Source organism: Carettochelys insculpta, chromosome 16 (assembly GCF_033958435.1).
Source record: "Carettochelys insculpta isolate YL-2023 chromosome 16, ASM3395843v1, whole genome shotgun sequence".
Lineage (NCBI taxonomy): Eukaryota > Metazoa > Chordata > Testudines > Carettochelyidae > Carettochelys > Carettochelys insculpta.
The window spans coordinates 2,385,518-2,405,809 of NC_134152.1; the positions used below are offsets into that span (position 1 = coordinate 2,385,518).

General features: G+C 55.1%; 1 protein-coding gene across 2 annotated transcripts in view; it reads right to left on the reverse strand.

Annotated features, from left to right (window-relative positions):
• Positions 1-990: 990 nt before the first annotated feature.
• Positions 991-20,292, reverse strand: part of PRR35 (proline rich 35) — a 78,095-nt gene continuing 58,793 nt past the window's right edge. For both annotated transcript variants that reach the window (XM_075010871.1, XM_075010870.1), the window contains 2 exons: positions 7,494-9,183; positions 991-4,846 (listed from right to left, as the gene is read on the reverse strand). In XM_075010871.1, the coding sequence (XP_074866972.1) occupies positions 3,925-4,846; positions 7,494-9,112 (2,541 nt within the window). In that variant the 5' untranslated portion in view covers positions 9,113-9,183 and the 3' untranslated portion in view covers positions 991-3,924. The remainder of the gene's footprint in view (positions 4,847-7,493; positions 9,184-20,292) is intronic.

A 20,292-nucleotide genomic window follows, 5' to 3' on the forward strand; every position in this document is an offset into this window, starting at 1 on the left:
AGGAGAGAGTCAGGGGCTGCCCAGCTGATTTGCACTCCACCTGCAGCATGTGTTTCTACGGGTGGTGCACATGGGCACCCATAACATTTATCCTGCTCTGGATGGAAAACATTTAGAGGGAACCCTGGTCTGCCCTGCAACTGGTGCAATTTCCAACTCGAGTAGACACACCTGCGTTAGCTTTGCTAGAGCCAGCACGGGAAAGGTAACAGCGTAGCCAGTAACTGAGAGAGAGCCCTGCTAGTCTATATACCAGCAAAACAAAAAAAGCACTCCAGTAGCACTTGAAAGACTAACAAAATAGTGTAGCCAGCATGGCCTTGAGCACCAGCTCATGCTAGCTACCTAAGTGCAGTCCTGCCCAACCCCCTGGGTGTGTCCTCGGGGAGGTTAACCTGTCCAGCCACCTGTGCCGCCGCAGCGATGCTGCTATGTTTATCCTGCTAGCTCTACGAAAGCTAGTTCGTGTATGTCTAGTCACACTGGAAGTTACGTCCACAGCTGCAGTGGGGACATTGCTGCTGTCTTTATGTTTAAGAAGCCCTCAGATGCCACTCAGAGCAGCTGTGTGTCCCTGGAGTGAGGCTGGGCCTCTCCTGTGAAACCCCCATGTCTGGGGGGCCCTTTCAGAACACTTCTGTTGGGCAAAGAGCAAAAGACCTCATAGGAGTTGGAGGAGGAGAGCTGGGTGGGCCTGGACTGGAGTGAGGGTGATTTCCCAAATCCCGCAGGTGGGCCAGTGCAGGACATCCCCAGGGGACGTTGGTCTCCTTTGGGTGCTTTGGAAAAAGGTTGTGGGGGCATTAAAAGCATCACCCTGGGGTGTTACTGGGGATTACCCACAAACACCGGCTGATGAGCAAGAGGGGAGTGCGAAGCACAGCACTGCTATTATAAAATCAGCCGCAGGAGCGGGATGGGACACGGCTGCATTTGCCGGAGCAGCCGGCTCCAGGGACGCTAAGAAAAGGACTGAGAAATTCCTTCTTTTGGAAGATAATTTTAATACTTTTACATTCTGAAAACCGTGAACAATAAATAACATGTGACTAGTCTCCACCCTCCACACCTGGTACCCGTGCCAGTCACTCCTCCAGCAGCACCTGTCATCGGCAGCAAGAAATACCCTACCCCGTACGGAGCGTTCCCTGCGGCGTGCCTGGCGGAAGCCAAAGCACGCCGTCCAACCCTGCCGAAGGGGAGCCCTGGGGTGGGGAGCTGGGGTACAAGGAGGGACCTATTTTCATACCGTATGTCAGCTACAGGAGAGAGGCCACCAAAGGCAGCGTGGTGTAGTGGTCTGAACACGAGCCGGGGATTCCGGAGTTCCGATCCCAGCTCTGCGGCTGACTTGGGGGGGGCCTGCTCCTGCCTCCCTTGAAATCAACGGGGGCAGATCCTCTGACAAAGAGCCCCATTTTGGAACCTAGAGAAGCTCCCAGCCCATCCCTTTCCTCTGACCGCTCTGTGCCCCACTCCTCACTGGGTCCCAGCCAGGAGCCCTACAAGTCCAGGAGTGCTGAAGTCGCCCAGGAGGCCGGGTCCAGCATGAGCCTGAGGAGGGAGTGATCTGGGGGTAGCCTGGCCCGTGGCGTGTGTCCAGCTGTCTCCCACTGCATCCGCAGGGCAGAAGACTGAGCGGCAAATGTGTCAAGACATTCCAGCATGCAAAAGTTGTGGTGTGGCACGGAAACCACCCAGTCTGTGTCGGAGCCGCGGCCTGACTCCTGTGTTGGCTGTGGGCTTTGCGCTGCTGTCATGAGTGGGGCGTGCTCCGGCATGACGTTAGCTCGAGCTGCGTCGCACGGTGGCCGGTTACCCACAGCCGGCTCAGCACGGTCGAGGACGGCTGGTCTGTAGCATCTGCCTCCGCTGGCCTCCAGCACGAGAGGGCTGCTGTGGGCTGGAGAGGTCGCCCTGTCCGGCTGTGGGTGGCGCCGTTGACTGACACCCACCAGGACAGGGGGCTTCCAACAAGCAGCATCTGACAACTCAGTAGCCCATGGGCGTCCCCGTGGGCTCGAAACATCCTTAGGGCCTGGCGTTCACCGGCATCCCCCCAAACAAGGTCCTGGTTCCCCCCCACACACCAGGTGTCACGGCCACCAGCCAGGCAGGACAGCGCAGTGGATGCTCTGCGTCCGCGTACTCTGTCAGTAGCAGCAACGCTTCCAGCTGACAGCCCACCCGGGTCCTTCTTCCCCCGGGCAGCAGTGCTCTCCCCACGCCCTGCCCCTTCGCCAAGCACCAGGCTCCTTCCTGGGAGGAGGTTCTCCCCTTTGACCTTTGTCCGCCATCTTCTGCCTCCCCTGTCAAAAGATCCAGGCAACAGCTAGACAGAGCAACAAGTTTCTGGTCCAAGCCTCTGTCGTGGGTGGGATGGCTGTACAGATGGGAGAGGTTGTGGACAGCCCCTGCCTTTGGAAATCGCTCCGTGGGCAGCGCTGGCTTCAGCGGGTGGCCACTGCTCTGCAGGAGGCCCCGAGACCTCAGCGAGGGTGTTTTTTTCTCTCCAGAGCCTGGGAGGCAGGGGGCAGATATCCCAGGGCCCCTGACCCAGAATGGATCTCCCTCTGGGGTGGTGAGCTGAGGGCCCATGTTGAGCCCATTCTCCCTTCACTACCACTGAGGAATGGGGAATGTCAGCCGTGGAGCTGGAAGTGGGAGGCTCTGGAAATGAGCGTTGCTGGACTCCTCACACCCAACTTGGAGGAGACCAGGGGTGAAGGTGAAGATCCAAAGCAGAGGGCCTCTTACCCACTACTGACAGTCCCAGGGGTTCTGCTGGCCTATTGGCCAGGCTGCTGGAGGCCCCCCCATCCACAGGAGCCTCTGACTGAAGCTGAGAGCGCCTCCCAGATGATCAGCTCAGGGCAGCAGGGGCCAGCCAGCCAGCTAGCTGGAGTCTCCAGGAGGCCTTGAGAGTCAAAGTCTCTTTCAAAGCATTCTGAGCAAAGGAGCCACCTCAGACAGCCCCCGGCCCTGCTCACATCACCAGAGGTCCCACCCCTCTTCTCATGGGGGTTCGTGTCCGTCACAGAGAGCGGGAACTTTTTTAATGAGCCAAATGAAGCTCGTGGGAGTGGCTGCTTCCCCAGGGAGATGGCATCAGTGTCCTTTGCAAGCCGAGCACTTGGGCAGCCACCCAGGAGACATTCGGGGCCACCCGGCCGACTCGCAGAGCGCCCACAGCCGGCTGCGTGTGTTTGGACGGGCGGTGCACAGCCACACGACTCTCGGTGCATATAATATTTGTTCCATACGTGGACGGCAGAAAGTAGAGGGAATTCTGGATGGCATGCAGGGGATCTGGGGCCTTGCCTGTGAAATTCCTTCATATCGGGGTCCAGAGCAGGGAGGAGTATTTATATGGGACAAGGGAAAGGGACCAAGCTGCTGGACAAGACCATCTCCCCACTGCTCACCAGATGCCTGAGCAGGAGTGTCCCGATAGCCCGGTGGAGCACCTTCCGCAGCGCGGAGGATGCCCCAGCGTGAGGGTCTGTCCTTCAGACCAGTCACAGCTGAACCCACGGCTGCTCTCGTATTTATTCTGTGGAGCAATCCAGCGTGAAGGGAGGTTAATCTGGGGGTCTGTTCCCCACAGCGACCCCCCAGCAGCTGTCTGTCCCTGGCCTGGGCTTTCTCAGAGGTGACGGTCACAGTTCATTGCCCTATCAGGCTCAGCAGAGCTCCTGGAAAGCAGGGAGGGAAGGAGGGAGGGGGCGGCAGGATGTGTGAAGCCCACAAGCCCTGGGAGGGCGATGAAGAGGGGACTGGTTTTTACACCTTATGGAACCTGTCACGGGCAGTTAGCGCAAAGCACTGAGTGGCCTCGCAGTCAGGCAGTGGCGAAGCTTTGTCTGGAGTGAGGGGCTGGGCTGGGGAGAAGAGGTTGTGATAGAGGCCTGGAGCCCAGCAAGATCACGGGTCCGGGCTGTGGAGACACACGGTGTCTGTCTCACTGGGCAGGCCACAGGACCGGGAGCGTTGCATGGCCCGGCAGCTCAGCGGCCTGTCCTCGGTCCCCGGGACCTGAGCGCCTTGGGCGGCGCTGGCTCGCCCATCTGTGCAGAGCAGCACGCTGGAGTCTGCTTCGCACTTGGTGGGGCGGCTGTAGTAGGGCTCTATGACGTGACGGAGCTCCAGGGGCATGCCGAGGGGCAGCAGCTCGGCTTTGATCACGGCGCCCAGGTGGGCCTCAGAGGATGACGCCAGGAGGTTCTCCGACCGGCTCATCTTGATTAGCAGGTCGATGGTTTTGTTCTCAGCCTCCAGAAGGCAGCTGGGGATCCCATCCCCATCCACAGCTTCGCCAGCGGCCCAGCACCTGCTGGTGGCCCCTTGGTCTTTGCACCGGAGTCTCTTGTCTCCTAGGCTGGCCTTGCAGGGTTCTTTCTTGGCCGGCTGGGCCTTCTCCAGGCCTCCTGGGGGCCGTTTCACTGAAAGGTCCAGAGGGCCTTCATGGGGCTTAGTGGCTTTCTCCAGTGCCTGGTGGATGTGGTAGAGCTCCCTTTGGATTTTGATCAGCTGTTCCCTCAGCTGCTTCTGCCCAGGGGTGTCTTCCTTTGCCAAGTCAGAGAGTTTCTTCTCCACCTCCTGGTACTCCTCCAGGGTTTTTGACAGGTCCCCAATCAGCATGGTTGTGGCCTCTGGGTCTGTTGTACTGGCGAAAGTACCACGTACTTTGTTCTGCTTACACAGAGGCTGATCAGAAGCAGTAATCAGAGGGGACAGAACATCAGAGCCACCGGTCTTCTCCGGGTCTTCAGGCCTGCTGGCATGAAATTCCATGTGCCAGTGCTCCAGGGAGTTGGGGGGCTGCGTGGGGGTGGCTCTCAAACCACTGGAGAGAAAGGGAAAGGAGACAAAACCAGAAATAATAATTGGACAAGGAAGCCCATTTAAATCAATTTAAGCCCATTGCTCTACCACTGACTAGCTGCTTGGCCTTGGGCTCATCATTTAGGCCAGCATTTCCAGAAGCGCCCGCTCATTCTGTGGGCCTCCGTCTTCTGGTGCCCAACCTGAGACACCTGGGGACCAATTTTGAGTGGTGCTGAGCACCCACAATTCACAACCCACAAGTGACACCAGTGGGAGTTTCAGGTGACATCGCTTTACTGAGAGCTCAAAATTTCCATTCCTGCTACCGGTGGGGCCTGTGGCCTCTCAGGCATCCAAAGGGGCAGCTCCAGCGATCAATTTCTGCAGCTGGGCGGCCAGACCATGGGATGACCCCTGACTCTGGGGCCAGCTAGAGGAAGGCATGTCCCATGTATACTAGGGTCAATATTAAAATGGCCCATCCTATGATGCAGACTTCTAGCCATTCCATGCCCCAGATGCAGATCGGCACAGGCCCTCTTCACGCTGGTGGACTTAGGAGAAGACTGAGCAGGGAATGGGGAGAAAGACAAGAGGGATGGAGAATAATCTATCCACAAGACAAGGAAAATAACCGACCCTCCACCCCCCCGCCCCCGGTGAATAGCCCGTCTGCAAGGCATGCCCCATGGGACAGGACAGGACAGGGGGCTTCTAACATTGACCGACTGGCAGTTCAGAAAACATTAGTGATTGCAGCCGTCTCGAGCAGGGGTGCCCCTCTGCCTCTCCTGTTCTCTTGGCCTGTGCTTGAGTTTCCTATAGGCTGGAATATTTTGGTCCACATCTGGTTGTTGGGTGTGGTGGTGCTTGTTGGTCTATGATAGGCAGGAGGACAGACTAGACAATCTGTTGTTCCCTTCTGGCCTCAAACTATAGTACTGCTCCCAGATGCCCTGGGAGACCATGACCTTGGCCACCTCACCAGGCCGGGTTGCCTGAATGGGCCCAGGAGATGCTCGCCAGGATTGAGCACTGCTTCTTGCAGGGCAAAGGGACAAAGGAAATGCGGCTCGTGCTCCTCACTTGCTCCTGATGGTTGTTTTCCTCAGAACACTTCCAAACGTGTCTGTCCACAATATATCTCTGGCCCCATTACCATCTACCTCACCGGCGCTCGATAGTTGGTGACTTCTCCTCACAACACCTGGGGAGGCAGTGCTATCATCCCCACAGGAGAGATGGGAAACTGGGGCTCAGACCTCTAAGGTATTTAGGCTCCTAACTTCCACCTAAGTAACTTTAAGGATCTAGGTCTCTGTGAGCTGGTCAAGGTCAAATTGGGCTGTCTTCCCCTCGGGAAGCCATTTGTAATGAAATGGTTACTGCCAGCAGGGTGCCGGAAGTGTGCGTGAGACCTAGCTGACGGATGTGCTTGTTATACAAGGTGAGGAGATTTGGGGTCTAAATCCCCTGAATTTGTGATAAGCTTAAAACACGTCCCTGGATTCATTGTTAGCTTGGCTTCACTGCCTGACCTGTTGTCAGACTCATGTCAGTGACCGGCTTGTGTAGGCCGTGTGCAGAGCTCCTTGTGAAGTGTGGTTGTAGGGAGAAAAATGGGAGGGGGTGTTTGGCTGGAGGGCACACACTGATACTTAGCACTGGTCTGTCGACCCCTTTCCAGGTTGCCAGATCGCATGATTCTATGGCGAGTTTTGAGGTAGTTCTGCTCCCTACCCTTCAGGCACCCAGCTCCTGCAGCCACATGGTTAGAGCAGGATTTCAGCACCCACTGGAAAAAGAAAGTAAGTTTCTGGTTCTCTGATACACAGTGGAAGATGGGACCCTTAAATGCCCCAAAAGCAGGAGGCAGCTGAAAAGAGCAGAGACTGACTCTTACGGATTCGCAGGAGTTTTACAGTCAGTCTTCTGACATCGCTGGGCCTGACTTTTGATTGCTTGGGGTCAGTAATGCTGCAGTGTACACACCCTAATCATTAGCTCCATGTTGCAGGTGGGGAAACCGAGGCACGTGGTGGCAACATGACTTGGTGGCAACATGACTTGGTGACCACACACCGAGGGCCTGGTTTTCTGCAGTGCAGCCACAGCCGCAGGTGGGTGTTCCGAGTGCTTGGCATTCTGGAAGACCAGGCCCTAGACCCATGTCAAACCAGGCAGTCTTAGACGTGTGCTCAGTTCAGCCAGCCCCCCGGTGCCTCTGTCCTGACAAGGCAAGCCCCCGGAGCCAAAGGCCGAAGCCTTCGCTAAGCGTTGACACAGGTACTCAGGCAAAGTCCACAGGAATTTGCCTGCAGTAGGACTGAATGAAGGCTGTGCGAGAGCCTGGCGATTCATCCCCTTAGGCTCTGAGGAGACAGGAAGAACAGCAGGCGTTGCTAATGTCCTAACCACAGCTGCAGGGTCCAGGGTCCAGCAGGGACAAAGGGCCCGTACAAGTCGCAGAAACCCACGGATGCTGCGGAGGGACCCCCCGTGGCAGGTGAGTTGCCTGCGTCCTGATGGAGAGCTGCTTTGTCCCTGTAGGACTGGGCTGGAAGCGGCAAGTGACTGCAAAAGGACAGAGGGGATAAGTGCTACCCTGCCTACACCTTCCTCAGTCGTTTAGGGACATCCGGCTAAGGAAACTGACAGCGTCCTACCTGGTTTGGTAGCTTAATTTCCCAGGCACCGGCGCTTCCGATGCCAGGGCCTCTGGTCCACTTCCGCTGAACTTCCTCTTCAAGGAGCTGACAGAGGAGGCGGCGTTCTCCACGCAGGGGTGCACTGGTAACTCTGCCTTCCTGATGCTGCTGGGGAGAAGGGCCCCGTCCTTTAGCCCCACCAGCTTCCAGTCGACGTCGGACGCTGGCTTTTGGTGGAGGCTGCTTACTCTCAAGGCCGAGTTGCTTTCCTGTTCCTGGGCCAGCCATTTTTCTTCTTCCCCCTGGAGCTGCGCTGCCTTCTGGCTGAGGTCAGGAGATGGCTCCCTCCTGAGCCCTTTCGCCCATGGAAGACTGGCCTTCAGCACCGGTACCTTCAGCAGCCCGGCCTTCGGTGGCTCGCTAGGGGTTTTGGCTTGGGTAGGAGTGGGCGCGGCTGATCCCGCTGGTGCCTGAGCCTCTGCCTTGCCCACCACCGCCTTGCTTTCTGCCGAGCTGAAGGCGTTTTCAAAGAGCAGGGGGTAATAGAAGCGGGGGAGGAAGGCCGACCGCTCTGGGCCCTGCAGGGGCTGGAAGTGGGCAGAGTGGGGGTGCATCAGCTGGGCGGTGGAGGCCAGGAAGGGCAGCTGGGCCAGGTGAGGATGTGGTGTGGTGCTGCTGGCCACGGTGGGGCTGAGGTAGGAGAAGAGGCTGGGGTTCAGTGGGTAGTTGATGCCCAGCAAGGAGAGGTTGAGGCCCTGTGCTTCGTGGTAGTCGCTGTAGGTGGGCGGGGGGTAGCAGGGGATGATGCTGCCCTCGGTACATGGGGAGGAGACTTCAGCGGTGCCCCTTCTTGGCCCATTGGCGACCAGCTTCCACTGCTCCATGAGGATCCCGCCGCTCCCCAGGCATTTTCTTGGCCCCTTGCAAGGCTTTGGCTTGGCGCTGAATTCCGGAGGCGCCATTTCCTGGCCCTTCACCGCGTGGTTCTTCAGGGAGAAAACATCCGTGATGATGAAATCAGGCTCAGCCTCTCTGCAGGGCTTGTCCCTCTTGCTCTTGAGCCCAACGAGCAGAGAGTCTGGCTCAGCCGGGTCACCAGGGCAGCCCATCTCCTTGGCTTTCTCCTTCTTCTCTCCTGCGTCCATCTCCCTCAGCAGCCCGGCCACGTCTTCATCCTCCTCCTGGAACTGGCTGGCTTCGGCGGCCGTCCCTTCCGCAGGCAGGGCTTCAGTAGCCGCCACCGCCGCCTTGTCGCCTTCGCCCTCCCCCTCCGCGGCCTGCTTGGGATTAGCCGTGCCGCCCACCGCGGCCGAGGAATCACAGGCCTCTTGCTCATCTCTTCTCCCGCGGAGCCGGGAAGCCTCGGTGGCATGCAGGAGGCGGAGCTCGGGGTGCAGCAGGTTCCCTTTCTTGTAGGGCCAGTCGGACTCGATGAGCAGAGAGAGTGAGTTCTTGCACAGGCTGTACTTCATGTGGTTATACAGGTGGGACTTCTCCATGCACGTGAAAGGGCACTGGAAGCACTTGTAGTTGTACGGCTTCCCCCATGGCCGCGGGATGTAGTGGGGCTTCTTAGGCTTGCGTTCCTTATGCTTGTAGACTGACGTCAGCTTGCAGCTCGCTTCGTCCTTCGACATGGCCGCGGGGGCAGCACCCTGTAGGGCTGGGCTCAGACACTAGCGGTCACGGCCTGGAACCGTTGCACGGCCTGAAAGAGCACAACACAGCAAAGGTCAGAGCCGCTTTATAGCCACGCTCTGTCCAAATGAGACGCTCTGCGCTGGAGGGCTTGGGGTTGGACTCAGTGCGTGGCAGGCCACGCCCGCGCCCAGCCTCTGAGGTGCACTGCAGCAGGGGGTGCGGTGGCGGACTCCAGTGTGACGCGGGGGGCATACCGCAAAACACACTGGCTCACGCTCACCTGGGGGGCAGCCCCATGCAAGTCAACGGAGACTGGGCTTGGCCGAGTCGCCTTCATGCTGCTTGCTCAGCATCGCAAGTAAACTCAACATGAGAACTATTTGGTTGAGCTTCATAGAGATCAGTAGCACTTTGCTCGTTGCTGTACCACAACACACACTGGTGCAACAACACAAGGGGACTTGGGAAGCTTCAGAGCGACAAAACACAGACACAAGCTCTGAGTGCTGGAAACCCTCGAAAGCTTGGTTCAAAAATGTAAAGCAATCTCAAGCAGCGCCAGCAAACAGCACATGTACCACCGGCCTCTACCGAAGCACAGCTCCACACGCGTTGTACCATAGGATCGGCCCTCTTAGATCAGGCCAATGGTGCATCTAGCCCAGGGTCCTGTCTCTGGCAGCGCCAGATGCGTCAGAGAAAAGGAACAGTCCAGTCCCAGCATCAGGGCACCAGGGGTTTAAGGACCACCAGGGCCTGGCGTTGCATTCCTGATCATTTTGACTAATAGCTATGTCTTCCATGACCTTATCTCGCTCTTTTTTTAAGCTTTTGGCCTCCACGACACCCCCGGGCAATGAGTTTCGCAGCCTGACTGTGCGCTGTGAGAGGTGCTTCCTTTTGTTTGGTTTAAACCTACGGCCTGGGTACCCCCCGCCCCAGCTCTTGGGTTCCACAAAGGGGCCTATAACTCTTCCCGAGTCACTCTCTCCACCCCTCTCTGATTTTGCACTCCTCTGTCAAGTCTGGGATTAGTGACCAGACCACCCGCACAATGCAGCTGGACATGGGCCAAAGCACTATGGACCGGGGGAAGTGTACAGGCCAGTTTGGAAAATGTGCTCCCTAAGGTCCAATTCCCTGCTTGCAATTGCACACTTGACCGACACCCCCGCGGGAAGTCACGGTCCTCTCTCCCCCCGGTCCTCGATTTTCTGCAGCTTTTTGGTGCAAACCCCAGTGGCTTTCCCTCTGGTTGGGCTATTGAGGTCAAGCACGCAGTGAGCCGCTTAGAGCTGCCCTGCCTTCCTCTGCAGCCAGATTCTCGGCCAGTGCCTTTGGCATCTGATCAGCTTGGAAGCTGGCAGAGAACAAGATATAAAAACAAACACACAGTTTTGTGAAAGTCCATCAGAACTTCGTATTCCCCCAGGGCTCTGCAAACTCCAGGGCCAGGGTGGACATTCCGTCCACCACCTCTGGTCTGCCCAGCCTCCCCATTGCTGGGGTTTTGTGCGGTATGCTCGGCCCCCATTCCCACCAGAAAATAGATCCCTTAGAGCAGCTCTGGGAAAAGTCTCTCTTTTCAAACATCAGCAGATCTACTAGTGTGGAGAAAGTGACTAAGGAGAAGTTATTTGCTTGTTCACATAACGTGAGAACTAGGGGTCACCAAATGAAATTAATAGGGACCAGGCTTTAAACTAACAAAGGAAACATTTCTCCATGCAGCGCTCAGGCAACCTGTGGAACTCCTCGCCAGAGGATGTTGCGAAGATCAGGACGTTAACAAGAAAGAGCGAGATAAATTCATGGAGGGTAGGTCCATCAATGGCTATTAGCCAGGGCGGATGATTTCCTGTTCTGTTCACTCCCTCTGGGGCACCTGGCACTGGCCGCTGTCAGCAGACAGGACACTGGGCTGGATGGACCTTTGGACTCACCCAGTCTGGCCGTTCTTATGTTCTTAGATTTACGTATCCTTGATACCTACTGGTCTGCCCAAGTACCTGCCCAGCAGTTAGGTAGCTGTCCGCACACACCCCTTGTGACCACTACACCCACTTCAGAGAGCGGGGACAAAGCCACAGAGAGGCAGAATGTGGTCTGCATTCGCCAAGAGCTGGATTAAAGGCACTACCTCATCTCATGGATACCAAACAGTCCTCAGCCTGGGGGCAGCATCCACGCCCTGCTGGCTCAGCCTGGCTGCCCAGTTGAAACCAGGGCCTAAATTTGCCAGGGTGACTGGAGATGTCGTTCCTTAAAGAGGGCTGCTTTTCAGAGGGCTTAGCTCCTGCAGCCCCCCACTTATGCAACCATAAGCGCCAGGAGGCAGGGTCTCCCTGTGTCTCATTGCCAGCCCGGGAGCCGTCCAGTCCCCTCTGCCTCCCCGCCAGGAGTCGATGCACTGTTTTGTCTTCGGTTAGAAAAAGAAAGGCCTGGCTGCCACCCTGGGGAAGGGCCTTTCTTCTGCAACGGGGAGACACGAAAACAAGGACTCCTCGTGAACGCTCCCGCTTAGCTCCTCGGGGCCCGATCCTGCCCTGGGATGCACACAGGGGAGGCTGCTCCTGACAGGAACGGGAGGTGCCCAGGCAGATCTGAAGGCAGATTTGACCCCCCCGGTTGTGCAGAGGGAGGCAGATCCCTCCCAGCAGGACCAGCTGCCTTCCTACCCGCAGCCACAGCCTGTGGGATCTGGCAGGCACTTGGAGTCTATTTGGCATGAACTCTGGGAGGCCTGTGCAGGCTGCCGCAATCAGCTCTGCCAATGGGAGCAAACTGCCCCTGGAGGAGGAGGAGGAGCCGGGATCTTGGAAGCAGCTTCTCCAGGTTGCCAGGGATGCGAGCAGCCGGAGCCATTAGGAGATGCAAGCTGCTCAGCGCCTGCCGGCTGGACGTTGAGAAGCCCTCCAGGGGGAATAGGAAAGGGTTTGCAGAAGGAAACCAGCCCCCTCCACAGCGGCCTTGTGCCTGCCCTGGCGAAGGGTAACAGAGAGGGAGCTGTGCTAGTCTATATACTAGCAAACCACAAAAGCGGTCCAGTAGCATTTAAAGACTAACAAAATAATTTATCAGGCGCTGAGCTTTTGTGGGACAGCCCCACCTCTTCAGACCACAGCCACACCAGAACAGACTGGACGTGTCTGCTCGGCATCTCCCTGCCCACGCCATAGCACACAGGTCAAGCTGTGGCACACAGGCCCTTCTGTTAAGGAGCTGCAAGCGGTGCGGGGAGCCCTGGCGGCCAGCTCTACAGCCAGTGCCGGGTGCGCGCCTGTGTCAGTGGACAATCAGCCCTTGCAGGGCCCCGGGAGGGGGACTCTGGCTTCGTCACCATGTATTGCTTTCCCCCAGTGCTGAGGACGTGGAAAGTTGGCTCGTTTTGACAAATCAGTAGCATTAACAATTGCTGCTCACCCACATAACACCTTTGCAGGGAAGTTTCAACACTGGTGTGTGCCCCATGCCGGGAAATACTGGGTCTGCTCCCAGCCCCTCCCACCCTGGATTGCCAGGCACTTAACGCCAGGGAGTACCACCGCTCCCATTCAACGTGGGGAAACCGAGCCTGCAGAGCGGCGGTAGCTTGTGCAAGGTGGTGCAGGGCATCAGTAGCAAAGACCGACAGAAGTCACTGAGCTGACAGGTGCCTTATCCCCCGTCACCCCCAGCCACGCTTCACCTGCAGCCTGTCCCTCCTCGTGCCCTGCTGGCTTCACGAGACCACACTGACTCCTTCTGGCACATGACTGTCATTTTCACGGCCACCAGCTGCGATGGCCCAGAGGACTGGGGCTCTGGGGGCGGGGATGAGCAATGGGAATTGATGGAGCCATAGCAGAGAAAGCCCCAGTTTCCACAGGGAAGGCGTACGCAATGACACAGCTGTCTGAAAAGCCAGGGGCTGTTCCTGAGACTCTGGGGTAAGTCAAAGGGGGCTCATGCTGCTGGCTTAGAAGCAGGAATGCTTGTGAAGCCCTTGGGTGCCTGAGACATAACACACCTCTGGGTGTGCTTGGAACCCTGAGGGACACAGCAACATTTGCAGGTGGCGGAAAACATACCAAGCACATTTTGCAGGACAGTTAATAGCATTAATGTGGAATATTAAAAACGTTAAATTATTTGGCTACAGACAAAGTCAAAATCACCCCTAGATTACTGAGAGAGAGGAGAGGTTTGCTTCCAGGAGTTTGCATGTGCAAAGCCCCAAGCATTTTCACAATGGCATTGAAGCAGTCAGCTAATTTTGGCATCAGATTGCACGTGCAAATGTCTGGTCCTTGCATGTCCGAAAAAACACAGAAAAAATTACATACACCCAAGCTGCATTGACGGCTCTAGGACTGTGGCTCTGAGATGATCTCAGGATTCTTGTGACTCCCTGAGTTGTACATAGTCAGCACATTGTCATTTGTTGACTATAAATTGCTACTTTATCAGTCATAGTTAGAAACCAAAGCCTGATGCTGCTCTGTTACAGCAATGTTAAGTACTGAGTCTCGCCTTGCGTATGTGAGAGAGAGAGAGATAGTCTCAGAGGAATGCCCCTGAAGAATGCTAGATTTATCTGCACACGCACTCCATATCGCTGGGATTTTCGAGCATCAGAGATTTTGGGCTCCCAATCCCTAAGGAACTTGAGCACTTAATTCCCGTACATTCCTTTGGAAATCTAGCCCTGCATGGACACAGCATGGGCCTGAGTCCCCTCCCCTTAGCCCAGTATTGTAGCTCCCCTGCTCGAAGACATTATTCCTGATTTACACAGATGTCATGGAGAGCGGACTCAAGCCCACGTGCTAACACAGGCAGGTCAAGTCATGTTTCCCCCACCAAAAAGCTTGAGTTCTGCTTTGTCCTCTTTCAGGGCAAGAAAAGCTGCCCTGAGCGCTGGTGGAGCGGAGAGCGGGGGGTGACAGCCCAGCCGGAACGCACAGAGCGTTCACAGGTCAGTTGCACAAACATTTGCTGTTTACACGCCAGAGGCAGCAGCAGAACTATTTGCTGGGAGACTGGAACGTGTTGTTCCATTTCTGCGCACTTGGTTCCTCCTCCCGTGCTGGCCGGCGAGTGCCCTTCTCCCCTCCATCCTGGGAGGGCCGCCTGCTGATGGGCGCAGCTCGCTGGTTTGACACGGGAGAGAGACAAGGGCTTTCAAGCTGCCCCTTTCCCCTTCTCAGAGCAGCAGGGAGAACAAAAGGCTGGAATACTGAGAAAAGAGACTGAGGGAGGAAGTGAGCAATGGAGCGTGTGAACAAGAGACGGAGGAAAATGCCCAGATGGAGAGATGAAGTCCACGGATCTGGATGTGCTGTGGATCAGGCCCATGGAGAACAGGGACAGGTGTTTGTGCTCCTGGTTTCCAAGCAGTTCTTGCACTAGCAGATCTTCTTGGTCTGCTGAATTTCTCTACCTGCCACAACACATTACTTCCACTGGGCTGCCAGGCAAGGCGTTATGGGGACGTGCCCGGGGGGCAGGAACACAGCAGGGACTATGCACCTGTGCCTGGGAATTGCAGTATCCCTGCACCCTCCACCAGGGGCAGCCTCCAGAAGTACTGGGAGTTGGGAGGAGAGAAGAGGGACATGGGCCAGGTCAGCAGGAGGAGGCACAACAGGAAGGGAGAGAGAGAGAGGGAATAGCACAGAATTCCTTGAGGGGTCACCAAGCACGTGGACAGGGGGATCCAGGGGACAGAGCATGCTTAGACTTCCAGAGAGCCTTTGACAAGGTCCCTCAGCAAAAGCTCGTAAGCAAAATAAGGGTTCCAGCCCGAGTCTACTGGCCAGGCCGGGCTGGGAGTCTCCCACTGCGAGACGTGATTAGAGAAGAGCGACTGGCTGGGGAGCACTCAACATTTTCCACAGGGGAGGGAACGTTGCCTCCTAGTTCGGGTGCAGGATTTCAGTTCAGATCTCCTGGATTTCCAGCCCTGCCAGCAACTCATTTTTTGCAACGGGAATAATTATTCTGTTACCTTATTACTGCAACATCCCAAATTGTTCCTGCCCAGCGCTGTGCTCGCCATATGTAACCCACACGCCTATGGGCGTGGGTTACTGGCCCACGGAGTGGCACCTTACAGAAAGAAAGAATGAGGCTGCTTTACAGTCTTACCCGAGAGCCAGCTGGCTTTTAGCTCAAACGATAGATTCCTTCACTAAGCTCTAGAGGTCCCAGGTCCGAGTCTGCCTGTTGGAGGCTACAAGTGGGCAGCCTCCATGTGTATTCTTCACACAACAGGCACCAGAGACAAATGCACGGACGTCTCCCCAAGCAGCCTGCAGTCTAAATTACTATCTAAATCAAAGGAGCAATAAAGCACGTCCCATGCTACAAGCTGCCGATTCCCCCCTGTGATGGAGGTTCTGCGGGCCAGCAGGGAAGGTGTGCCCTGTAATGACTCTGCCTCAGTTGCCCTCTGTTGCTTTTCCAGGTTACTCACCTTCCTTTGCATCTCAGCTTGACTGAGACAGAAACAGAAGAACAGGAAAAGAGAGCGCGAAGGGGGAGGTTTTTTCCCCAAGCTCTTAAAAATGCTGATCAATATGAACCATTTTCCCTGCGGTGTGTGTTTTCACCGCGGGGCCGATGTCGGCTATTAGCAAATGTTGTGTCCCTGCTGTTTTCGTAGCCGTGGGTGCACAATTCAAGCTTTTAAACGTTAATTGTGGACATGGCAAGGGTCATTTGCCATAAGAAAATGCCAATAGTTGTGAGTAAGAGAGGAAAACGTGGGATGGCGCGGCGGAACGGTTACCTAGTAAGATTTTGTCCCTGGTTCTGCATGCCCCAAAAGCACATTCCTGAGGAAACTGGGGTTTAAAATGGGTTTGTATGTTTAAGTGATCCCTGGAGAACCTCCAGCTGGGAATTCACATCTGTGTGATGCCAGCTGTTCTGGGACCCCAGAAACTTCGAACCAGTTTCCACCCGGCCTTACCCTTCACTCTCAGTTGGAATCTATGGGTTGCTGTGTCCTCTTCCCTCCAGCTGGTTCCCAAAGCTCATTGAAAAGATGCCTAGAATTCCCGCCCTGCCCCCCCAGTCTCCTTCACTGGGTCATCCCCCTTTTCTTTGAGTCACCGAATGGTCACACCATTCCTATTGCAATTTTTGTTCATTAGCTTATCTCTAGTGAGCTCTGTCCATGGATCCCAATGACCAAGGCATATCTCTAAGCCTCTCCACTTCTGTGCTGCCTTACAATTCCAGCTCTCCATGGCTGTGCACCGTGTTTCAAGCAGCCAAATCTGTGCTCAAGACAGTCAGACAATTACAGTCATCAAAAATATCCTCCACCCCGGAAGGTGTCACAGCCGGTGTCTGCCAGATGAAGCCCCATTCACCGTGGTGGACATTCAGTGGCATCTCTTTGCTTCCTCTGTACATCACTGGAAAGTCTTTGTCCTCATGAATCAGAGTCCAGCACTCACAGAATTCGAGCCTCGCCGGATAAAGCTGGAATCGTGCCCCTTTTGCAGACGGAATACATGGTCTTTGCCAGAAGCCGGAAGTGGGCAACAGGGGAGGGATCACTTGATGATTTGCAGTTCTGTTCATTCCCTCGGGGGCACCTGGCCTTGGCCCCTGTCAGAAAACAGGACACTGGGTTGGATGCACCTTTGAGTCTTATGTCTTCTTCAGTCTGCTCTACCTCCCATCTTCATGCAACCAGGTCCCAGCATGCCTTTGCTCAGGGAGCCGCTTGGAAAAACGGCAGTTTTTCCCTGTGGAAATTTTTGAAACACTTGAAACATTTTCAGGCAAAAAAAAAAAAAAAAAAAAATTTGGCCCAAACTCCAAAAATGGTTCATTTTGTGGGGTTTTTCATTTTCTGGCAAAAAATGAAAATGTTTTGAGGGCCACAGACATTTTCTGTGAATATTTGTTTTGTAAAAACCCTGTTTTTCTCTCAGAAGAAAGTTGAGACTGGAAGTTAAGGACCAGCCCTATATTTGCCTGAAGAGCACCCTGCCTAACTGGGACACTTCCCAAACACCTGCCTTGCCATGACTACTTGATCTTCTTCAAGCTCCATTGCCACCAATGGATGGTTCATGCTACCTAGAGGTGCTCCTACCTTCCAAAGCAGTTCATTCTCCTCACTGGGGCTGCTGTCCCACACACATGGTGACGGGGCCTGCGGCATCCAGAGTCATTTCCAAGACACATTTGTTTTTCTCGGCATCATTCATTAAGTCTTCTGTGTTCCACAATGACCCACGTGCTTGTTCCAGCGTCAGTTCAACAGCATGGATCTCTTCTAAATGCCTCAGTTTCCAACATCTGCCACCAACGTGTGAGTCATTTGTAACTGCCTGTGGTTCAGTTGGACTGTACATTCACGAGGGAGGGCTTTGTGTCTTGTTTCGGGAACTACAGCTCCAAGCACATTGTCACACAACAAACTGTAAATCACCCTGTCCAGCTCCCCTCTCACTCCTCCTGGGACCTACGTCAGCCTCTCTCAGCCTGCATGAGACACGAAACCAGTCTGTATTCTCACTGCCACTTAAAACCTCCTCTCCACGGCAGTGGCTAAGCAGGCGTGTTGCTTTGAACACTCACCCGGCCTTTACCCTGTCTGTCTTTCATGCAGCCGTAATGCTCTGGAGCATAAGATCCTACCTTTCTAGGTGGCACATTTAATGAGCTCACCAGGCACCTTATTACCTCCAGCTGTCTGATCCTGTTACTGCATTTGCTACCTCAGCCCTCAGGGGGTGGCACTTCCCATTACAGTGCAGCTACAGCTTCTTCCCAGATTACACTGACCACCCGGACAAGGTCACACTAAGAACACCTGGGTACGGCTGCTTCCTCACAGGGAGTTTGCTTCCCCATGCCCACCCTGCTCTTCAAGGGCGATGCAATTGCATGAGGCTGCAGGTGCCCCGCTGCTTGATTCAGGAGCTCTGTAGTACGCCAGGTTCTCAAGTGGAGGTGACAGGAAGGCGTGCAGCCGTGCGCGTGGCTCCCTGGCGAAGGGGTGCGCTCTCGGTGTGCTGGCAGCAGGCACGAGGAGCGAGGAGGCTGACAGCAGACAGTGCCCAATGCTGGCGCCCGAAGGCAGGTCTGGGAGAACATGGTAAGAATGAGCTCGGGAACCCCAGCAGTCTGAGCAGTAAGACACTGGCCTCTGCCGCACGGGCTGAAATCCGACCCCACATCAGGAGAACTTTAGAGCAGGGGTGAGCGAACAGTTTAGGCTGGGCCCCACTTTTCGCCCCTGCAATTAGCAGGGCCCTCCCCCGGCCCATCTAATGTAACCCAAACCGGTGGAAATTTTGCTTATGTTCATAAGGCAAAAAAAAAACAACAAAACCCAAAAAACCAAAAACCCTTTCAGTGCATGTAAGAAAATAAGTCTATAGAATTTAAAACCTTTGCTGATTGGCACGTGACTGCGAACACACAGACGAAGAAAGAGTCACCTACTTCAGCATTTTTAATGAGCCGGATGAGCCTGACGCCCCCATCATGCTACGCCCCCGTTAGGAAAGTTCACATCCCTCACCCCTGCTCTAGAGCTCTCGAAGGTCACCCTGGCTTCTCTGTTTCTCTCTTTTGCTCCGGTTGGGATGGTCCTGCCGGTCGACTGAGTGGCAGCCACACTAGACTCGAGATGTTGTAGGTGTAACTTCTCTTGAGATTCTCCCAGTTGTCTGGCCCTCTCCAGGTTCTCTCTCCTTGCTGGTTTCTGCCTTCTCAACACGTCCTGCTCACCCTGGTATTGGCTTAGCACCCTAAGTCGGAACCCGTCACGTACCCAGGAGTTGTAACCACCTGCTCAGGGGTAGGATCGCTCATACTGCAGGGTTCTTTAAGCGAAGGGAGAACAGGGCCAACGGCTGGAAGCCAAAGTCAGCAAAATTCAAATGGAAAATAGGGTACCATTTTGCTACGTGGAGGGTAATTAGCCATTGGAAGAGATTTCTGGGGCTGTGGTAAAGCTTCCTTCAGCTCAAGACTGGATGTTCTCCTGAAACTTAGGCTCTAGCTCATTCGGAAGCTATGGGGGCGGGAGATGGGGAGGAAATCACTGAGTGAGATTCTGGGACCTGTGTTATGCATATGGTCGGACTGGACAATCTTCTTCAAAGCGACTCCTGCACTTAGATTATCCTCTCGGGAAGAGTAACACCAGCCTGTGCCACGGGCAAGATGCAGGGTTTTGACGAATGAAGTTTTGGATCCCGCTTCTCAGCGCATGGGTCAGAGGGAGCCTGGAGCTTTCTGAAGGTGGGAGATTTCGGTGGAGGAGGACCCTGTTCAGGCTCACGTGCTTCTTTCGTGCCTCATTGTGTCCCACATTTCGATGGCAACTAACGATGTGAACTAGGGGCAGAAACTGAGGACTGGCTGGCACAGGGGTCGGAAATGAGCATTGAAGCCTTGCACTTCAGTTGCGACGTGACCCACTCCTTCGGTGACCTCACCAGCCTCCCGAGCGGGGCCAGGTGAAATGCCCTGGAGGTCTCAGATTGGCTTCTACGCTGCAGAATTCACTAACCCAGCAGGCAATAATATCCCCCTTTATTGGTCGTTTCAGCAGAGAAGGCAAGCTTGGGGCAGACCACAGAGGCTGAACTACCCTCACTTCATGGTTATTGTCTCTCCAGGCCACAGCAGAAGCATACTGGTGGAGTGATGTAGAAGGGAAGGTTGTCCTGCCGCTGCACAGGCCGGTGCTGTTGTGTGGACAGTGCGCTTGGTCTCCAGGAACGTGTCACCAGCAAGAAATTTCATTCCAATTATAATAAAACAAGTTAATCTGAAAAACAAAATGATCCTCAGGGTTGTTGGATTCACTCCTCACATCATAAGGCTCATGTGGGTGAATGTCCCTGTGCTATGTAGAGCGGGCCAAACCACAGACGCAGCTGGGAATATCCCCAGCAGCCGGAGCTGTTTAGAATCCAAATCTGGACCTAGAGTCCCATTTCAGCTTTGGTTCCTCTCTTTCTATTGAGCCCAATCCTCACGCAAATACCCCTGAAGGTTGAATTTTGTTCAAAACTGAGTTGGAGCCCAGTGGTTTGGGCTGTCTCTAGTACAGAGAACTTTTACAAAGAGTGTCTCTACATCTCCGTAGAGATTCTGGAGCTGGAAGTGAGGCAAGACTTCTACTATCCTAGGAGAATTCCTCTGACTCATATTT